General features: G+C 50.8%; 1 protein-coding gene across 1 annotated transcript; it reads right to left on the reverse strand.

Annotated features, from left to right (window-relative positions):
* Positions 1-2429: 2429 nt before the first annotated feature.
* On the reverse strand, positions 2430-6565 carry LOC143414305 (uncharacterized). Its single transcript, XM_076878415.1, has 2 exons — positions 5211-6565; positions 2430-5169 (listed from the first exon to the last, which is right to left on the reverse strand). The coding sequence occupies exons 1-2, from the start codon at positions 6563-6565 to the stop codon at positions 2724-2726; spliced, it is 3801 nt and encodes a 1266-aa protein (XP_076734530.1). The 3' UTR covers positions 2430-2723.
* Positions 6566-8759: the final 2194 nt, after the last annotated feature.

Below are 8759 nucleotides of genomic sequence, written 5' to 3' on the forward strand. Positions count from 1 at the left end.
CTGTCCTGGGGGACCAGAGAACAGAATTTGCACTGCTGTTGATAACAGAACAGTATGTGTGCTCATGTTCACCTTATGCTCCCTGTTTGCTAAAGTGCAAAATACGGTGCCAACACCTCTCTTTTATGCTCTCTGTCTGTGTGCGTCTTCACAGCAATGACGATTCCCATAGTCTGGTTTAAGACAACAAACCACATCCAGCTGTTGCGAAGTAAACACAGACAAACAAACAAACACATAGAGAAATGTACAGACAACACACAGGCTGTTGCTACTGTTGCTAAGATGAGGGGGGGAGGGTGATAAAATGAGAGAGGGAGAGGGTAAGAGACACACAAAGAGGCCTGAGGGGAGGGCAAACAGCAGGTCTGTTTTTGCCCAGCAAGCAGATCACACACCCCATAACTGCTCTCTCACCATCTGCACCTGTTGCAGATAGCGCCTGGATGCTCCCAGCCTATTTAACCAGCCTTTATTCACAGTTAGTTCATTTACAAGCACCTAAGTAGCTTGGTTGTCTGTTTTTTAGCAGTATAATGGAATTTCTTTAAATGCTTACACACTAGCAATAACAGTTGGCTTTGCTGTAAGGCATCTGTAACTGGCCATCACCTGTGTTGGCCTGTTCCACTGGCACATATCAGCCCTGGGTTGTGGTCTTTTAAAAAAAATAATTCAGCATGAATCTATTTAAACTTTTGCTGAATAAAAAGATAAAGCATGTGGCTGCTCTCCCACATTAAAGCCCACCGTTTCACTGTACTTCAAGTCCAAATGTTCTCACAAAAGGGGCAGAACAAATTCATTCAATTTATGGTCATGTTAAGATGATAATAGGCTTTGTGGGTGATGCGTGTGGAGTTTGCCAGCAACGCATGAAGCTGACAATACATAGAACAACTGTGGTATTATGTTCCCAAATGAACATGTCAATATATGATTAGGAGCAGAAAACATGTCAGCCTGAATTCTTTGTAACAGATTTTGATGCCTGTCTTTGAGGCGCTTGCACAAGTTTTTACATTTTGGTCTTTGGGTTACTGATGCACCTGTACTTGCCACTGCCATTGCACATGGTGCCTTAGTCAGTATCTCCTGTAAAAATATCTATATGGTAATTTTTTATACTTTTAGTACCATAGAAACAAAGAAAAAATATTTTATTTTCTACGGTGGCCCCTAGAGACAAAGCACGTACAAACTCCAAAACACGTACAAACTCCAAAACACTTGCAAAATCCAAAACACTTGCAAACTAAAAAACACATGCAAACTCCAAAACATGTACAAACGGTTAGTTATGTCTATAACTTCTGTTCCCTGAAGGAGAGGAACGAGGTACAACACATAAGTATGGGATATCACGCCCTCGCGTGTCCTGGCTGAAGAAACCTTTATTCACGCCTTTACGGCAGATGACGTGTGATGACACGCGCAAGGCCCCGCCCGCACATATAGCCGCTGCCATCACCGTCATCCCTCAGTTCGATAGCCGCTCTTCACCGAGCCAACTGCTCAGTGGGGCCACCCTGTGTTGTACCTCGTTCCTCTCCTTCAGGGAACAGAAGTTATAGACATAACTAACCGTTCCCTTTCAGTCGATTCACTCGGTACAACACATAAGTATGGGACCTATATACACGCCCCGCAGAGCAGCCACCGAACCGGAACGGGACCACCACATCCTCAGTGAGTGGTGGACCCAGCAGAAAGGACAGCATGAGCCACCGAAGGGGCTGTAACGTCCAACCGATAAAACCGCACAAAAGTGTGCGGCGACGCCCAATTAGCCGCTGCACAAATATCAGCCACAGGCACCCCTCTAAAAAGAGCCCATGAGGTCGCCATCCCCCTGGTGGAATGAGCTCCCACCCCGTGGGGCAACGCAAAACCTCCGGTGCTGTATGCCAGCGAGATAGCTTCTACAATCCAGTGGGACAGCCTCTGTCTGGACAGAGCTCTACCTCTATTCGGATTAGCGAAGCAGACAAACAACTGGTCACACAACCGCACATCCCGAGTGCGCTCAATGTAGGTGCGTAGCGCACGCACCGGACAAAGAGAATGCACCCTCCTCTGCTCCTCAGATTCAAAAGGAGGGGAGCAAAAGCTCAGCAACTCAAACTCCATTGAACTATAAGATGCAGGCATGACCTTGGGAAGATAGGCGGCATTCGGACGCAATACGACCTTGCGGCCATCAGGAGAAAACTGTGTGCAGGCAGGATGCACAGACAGCGCATGAAGGTCCCCCACTCGCTTCGCCGAGGCCAAAGCGAGAAGTAATGCGGTCTTATACGAAAGAAGTTTCATATCTACCGACTCAACGGGTTCAAACGGAGGGCCACAAAGGGCCTCCAGCACCAAAGACAAGTCCCAAGCAGGGACACTGGACTTAAGCACGGGCCTCAGCCGGTGAACCCCTTTCAGAAAACGCACGGCGAGGGGATGCGCACCTGGTGTCACCCCGTCAAAACCGATATGACAAGCAGATATAGCCGCTAAATAAACCTTGATCGTCGAAAACGAAAGGCCTTTATCCAACAGCTCCTGCAGGAATGTCAAAACATCCACAATAGAGCACTGAAATGGGAGAGTGTGGCGGTCCTGGCACCATCGCTCGAAGGCTCGCCATTTGTAAGCGTACAAGCCTCTAGTAGACGAGGCCCTGGCGCTCTGAATCGTCGCTACCACACTAGGTGGCAGACCCTTAGCAACCAAGTTTAACCTCTCAGCAGGTAAGCATGAAGGTGCCACAGATCCGGGCGCGGATGAAACACTTCCCCCCCCGCCTGAGAGAGGAGATCCCTGCGGAGAGGAAGCTGCCAAGGACTTGCTGCAAGCAGGCTGATTATTTCTGCATACCACGACTTCGCGGGCCACCAAGGGGCCACCAGGATCAGAGAGAGGGAATGCCGACGCACCCTCTCCAGAATTGGAGATATCATTTCCACTGGGGGAAATGCATACAGGAGCACGTCTGGCCATTGGTGCGCTAGCGCGTCCAAGCCCAAGGGTGCATCGTGGTCGATTATGGAGAAGTACAGGGGGCAGTGAGCATTCACCCTGGAAGCAAAAAGATCTATTTGCGCCTCGCCAAATAGATCCCAAATCTGAGCCACTATTGAAGGGTGTAACCTCCATTCTCTCACCAGAGGACCCCCCCTGGAGAGAAGGTCCGGCCCCAGGTTCAGGTGGCCCGGGACATGGGTGGCTCTTAGAGTCAGAAAATGAACACTGCACCATAACAGCAGAGAGCGAGACAGCTGCAACAGGGGAAGAGAGCGTGTTCCTCCCTGCCTGTTTATATAAGACACCACTGTTGAATTGTCCGTCCTGACTAAGACATGCTGGCCCTGCAGGACTGGACGGAAACACTTTAGAGCTAAGAACACTGCTAACAGCTCTAAGTGGTTGATGTGCAGCTGGCGCTGAGCCGCGGACCAGATCCCTCTCACTGACGCACCCTCGCACAGCGCTCCCCACCCACTTAGGGAAGCATCTGTGGACACCACCTTGCGAAACAACACCCTCCCAATCCGAGAGCCCTGGTGCAGTAGCCCGGGCTCCCTCCAAGGACGGAGAGCTAGCATGCAAGACGCAGTTACCGGCAGCCTCCTCCGGAGGTGACGCGAAGCACACAAACGTTGAGAGAGAGTCCAGCGTTGAAACGCTCTCATTTTCAACAGCCCAAGCGGCACTACGGCGATCATAGATGCCATCATGCCCAACAAGCGCAATATCGTCTGGAAACGCAGTCTGCGTCCCAGCTGAAATTGAGCGAGGCAGCGATGAAACGCGGCCACTCTGTGCTCTGACAACCGTGCGCGGCTGGAAAGAGAGCATATTTCCAGACCGAGAAAAGCGATCTGTTGACCTGGGATTAGCGAGCTCTTCTGAAAGTTCACAGAGAACCCCAGTGTCTGAATGTGTGACAGAACCCGCGACAGCTGCGTCTCCGCCTGTTCTCTGGAGCAAGCCACGAGAGCCCAGTCGTCCAGGTAGGCCAAGATGCGGATGCCCCTCTTCCTGAGGGGCGCTAGCGCTGCCTCGGCACATTTCGTAAAGGTGCGGGGAGCGAGCGACAGCCCGAACGGCAGCACTAGGTATTCGTAGGCTACGCCCTCGAATGCAAACCTCAGAAACTGCCTGTGTTTCGGGTGTATAGCGACATGAAAATAAGCATCTGTTAGATCGATTGTCGCAAACCAATCTCCCGGGCCGACTGCACTCAGGAGCTGTCTGAGTGTTAGCATCTTGAACCTGTACGTTCGCAGGTACGTGTTCAAGACTCGCAGGTCGAGGATGGGACGAAGCCCTCCCCCTTTCTTCGGAATGACAAAATAACGGCTGTACCAACCTTTGTCCGTCTCCGAAGCGGGGACCACCCGTATTGCTCTCTTCTGTAATAGCGCCTGTATTTCCTCTCTGAGTACCAAGGCTGCCTCGGGGTTGACAATCGTGTTCACGACTCTTTGGAAACGAGGCGGCTTGACCCGGAACTGCAACCGGTAACCCATGGCAACGGTTTGCAGCACCCACGGAGAGGGGGCGCAAGCGCGCCACTGAGGGAAGTGAGCAGCCAGCCGGCTGGCCTGCAGCACTGACGGCGGGGCGCCGTCGCCCCCCAGTGTGTCTGCAGGGGACTGCATCCCCTGCCTGACCTGGCTCATTTCGCCTGCAGGTTGAGCATTTGAGATTGTTTGAGAGTAAACAACACTCTTTATTGATTGCAACATGGGAACATGTACATTTATACATTTTGTTGGGTGCACCTTTTCCGGGGCATAACAATGAAAAACAGCGGGAACACTCGATGTGGTCGCTTGAACATTCAACACATCTGAACCGTGTGCAGGGGTTATGTGCTTGGGAGACCGCGATAGGGAAGTGCAGCGCCTTCTGGGGCTGACAACCTGAACAGAACTTAAGCGGCACCTCTTGTGCGGCAACAGAGGGGTAAGAGCAGCGTCTCCCTGCTGCCGGATCCCTTCCCCACTCGCAATCACAGCTAGGAGGGCTGAGGCTTCTTCCTCCTGGGCGTCGGGTCCCGTCGGGGGCCCGGGGGAGGGCCTTTGCCCCAGGCCGACTGGCGTGGAGCTCGGGCCGGAGTACGTGCTCTCGCCGGCGGCCCTCCCACTCCAGCAGTGGGCGCCGGTCTCTTGCCAGCTGTCAGAGGAGCGGCGGGCCTGTGAGAGCTAGCAGTGGGCTTGGGCTGGGGCTGGCGTCTGGGGATGATGTCGCGCAGAGCTTCCGTCTGCTTCTTCCTCAGATCGAATCTAGCCTGAATGGCTTCAAGTGAATGTCCGAATAACCCAGCCGCAGACACTGGTGCGTCCAGATACACAGCTCTGTCTCTATCAGGGACGTCGGAGAGGGTCAGCCACAGGTGCCTCTGCGCCACCACTGTCGAAGCCATCCCTCTGCCCAGGGAGAGCGCTGCACAGCGAGACGCACGGAGGATGTAATCCGTGGTGACTCTAACCTCGTTAAGAAGAGGTGACAGCGGGCTGTCCTCCGGAACCAGCGATCCAAGCTCCGCCAGGCACATTGCTTGGTACGTCTGGAGCATGGTGACGGAGCTCATGGCTCGAGCGGTGCCGGCCTGAGCCCGATAAATCTTCTCCAGCTGCGAGGCCGAGAATCTGCAGTGCTTGGACGGCAGAGTTGCGGGGCCACCGACACCATGGTTATGGGACGGGGCCAGATAAGCAGCCAGAGACGGCTCCATAGGGGGTGGGTTAGCTAAACCAGCTCCCTCGGCGCCGTCCAATTCCATGTACTGTCCATAGCCGGGCACAGTGACGCGGGTAGACAGAGGTTTGTCCCATGACGCTGTTAGCTCGCAGAGAAAGTCTGGGAACATGGGGAGGCAGTTTTTGGCCGTTGCGGGCTCCGGTGGAAGGAAAAAACCCGCAAACCGCGACGGCTTCCGAGCTGGTGGAGGAGAGGGCCAGTCCACCTGCAGCTTCTCAGCGGCACGGCGAAACAGGGAGAAAAGAGAGGTGTCATCGTGGCCGACCGGCGCAGCAGCGGCGGCATATTGGGTCGACAATGAGCTCTCCTGCTCATCCTCCGACAAACCATGGATGTCCAGGCCGATGTCCAGCACGTCATCGTCTTCCTGGGGAGCGCTGGCGGGCTTCAACCCAGGCTGAAGCCCGTCAGCGCTCCTGCATGGTTCCGGTCCGTCATCGGCTAACCCGTCAACGTATTCCCTGTGGTCAGCCCAGCTAATCGCGGGGACATCGACCTGAAAATTTTCGTCTTCGGACTCGGACGAAGCCGGGGCTCCAGACTCGGAAAGAAGAGGGTCATGCCGTGCGACAGCCGAGCGTCCCAGCACTCTTTCCACAAACGTCACCCGTCTTTCCAGGGTCGAGCGTCGGAGCTGGCGACAAAACGCACAAGCTTCGGGCTCCGTCAACGCTCTCCTAGCGTGGACGATCCCCAGGCAGACAGGGCAGGCATCGTGCTGGTCGCTGTCGTGCAAAGAGAAACCACATCCCTGAGGACAGGGGCGAACAGAAGATTTCTGCTTTGCTCGCTTCGGTTTGGAGTCCATTCCCAAAACGCAAAGCGAAACGCTGCACAAGAAAAACTTGAAAATAGCGCTCCGCGGGCAGCCTACGCACCAGCTGGGCGGTGGAGGCTAACACCAACAGGGGCAGTTAAGCTAGGTTCAAGTTGGCAGACAACGGAGCTAACTAGCAGTAGCTAGCTAGCCCAACTCAGCAGAGGTGTTCTCAGCGAGGTGAAGAGCGTAAGAACTGAGGGATGACGGTGATGGCAGCGGCTATATGTGCGGGCGGGGCCTTGCGCGTGTCATCACACGTCATCTGCCGTAAAGGCGTGAATAAAGGTTTCTTCAGCCAGGACACGCGAGGGCGTGATATCCCATACTTATGTGTTGTACCGAGTGAATCGACTGAAAGGGAACTCCAAAACACTTCAAGTTGCAGTTATTTATATGTCTTATCACCTTAAATCTTCACTCAAAGACAAGTATCTTTGACAGTGCATATATAGGTGTATCATATATATATATGTTGTTCCTTCAGTAAGTTGGCATTACTAAATTTGGCTCATTGCTTACATATATTTATAAAAAGAAAATGTACAAGCTGTGATAACTGTTTCTGATAAAATGAAGAGTAGACTGATATATGAAATATTCCTTTATTGGGTGAGAAAATCAGACCATGTCATAACTGCTTTAAGTCATACAGAATAGATATCAGAGCCTTAAACAGGCTGGCTTCTGCTAAATGGGTCAAACTGGGCAGAAAGTATACAAATGCATAACATCCTTATAGAATATGATGTAACACTATAGATCAACTTACCTCAGAATATATAAAGCTTATAAACAATTACAGCAATATGATGCAACAAACACAGCAGTGCTACTAATCCAAAATACTCAAAGCTTCATAGAAATGAAACAAACATTAATTTTTAGCTCCATTCTGCTGCTGATACATACTTTAGGTTTCTGAATATTACACTTGTTGCTGCCTTTCATAGTGTGTAACTTGAAGGCCCTGAGTACTTTCTCCCACACTGAAAACACTGGAATGATAAAATGATTTGAACATTACCTAATAAGACTGATTCAGGACAGACAATTAGTTATTTTCAACTTTTCTAGCAGTCCTTCACAAACAGGGAACAGTCTGTCTATTCTCTCCATCTGTCAGCTGCTGCTGGCTCTTCCTCCTCCTCTTCCTCACACACTGTTGAGTTTGTCCCGGTGGATCATCAGGGGTGCAAAGCCTCACAGATGATGTGCAGCAGTGTGTCCCTCAGTCTGTCCTCACTCTGGACACTTGCAGTTGTCACACATGGAAATCAAATGTGTGATAAGCTGAAGGATTCAAACACAAGTGTGACTTATAAACACATGTTCATACTTTTATTACACAATCAGAGAGAAAGAAACAGAGAGCGAGTGCAGGACAGACAGACAGGTGAAAGTCTCAGGTGTATACACTGCTACAAAACAGCACAAAAGAAGGAGGATTTAGTGTTTGTGTTATTACGAAACAGGAAGAGTTCCCAGATGGTACAGTGGACACATGTGTGACTCCTGCGATTAAAGCATCTTTCTTTCAGCTTAACGAGTGAACCGTCAGCTCGTTCAAACACACGTTAAAGTCCGTTTGGCTCGACACCACCGAACAGAGGCAGCAATATAACATAGCTAACATTAACATTGCAGTGAATCCTGCTTGTGCCGTGATATTCAGGACTGCAAACCGAGCAGCATCACTGACTTTCAGCTTGTTGTGTTTGTGGATATATGACTGACTTTAATTATCCACAAAATCATCACAATCTCTGTAAGATTAAGGTCGACTATATATATATTTTTTAAAGTAAAGGCTTTAAAACCAAGTTAATTCTGAAAGTACAGACATCGCTAATGTCACATAACTTTCCCGACATGTGGCCAACAATAATGGTTTAATGTTCTTCATTAAAAAATTATTTGCGCATAAATAAGTGACATAATATTCAGTACTTACTTCTGAAAGTTTACTCTTCCTCCGCTCCGCTTCCACCGTTTTTTTTTCGGCAAAATTATCCACACCACCACCGCACTATGAAGTCTGGGATATGTTGGGCCATGAAGGCTACACCGACCCATCCTTAAAATTCAGGGAAATTAAGGACGCATTTGAGGGCCGCATGTAGAGCAGCCTTTGAATTGGGACAGCCTTCTCTTGTCGCTGTGACGTAATCGGCCTTAAAATGCG

The sequence above is a fragment of the Maylandia zebra genome, linkage group LG20 (genome assembly GCF_041146795.1).
Source record: "Maylandia zebra isolate NMK-2024a linkage group LG20, Mzebra_GT3a, whole genome shotgun sequence".
Classification (NCBI taxonomy): Eukaryota; Metazoa; Chordata; class Actinopteri; order Cichliformes; family Cichlidae; genus Maylandia; species Maylandia zebra.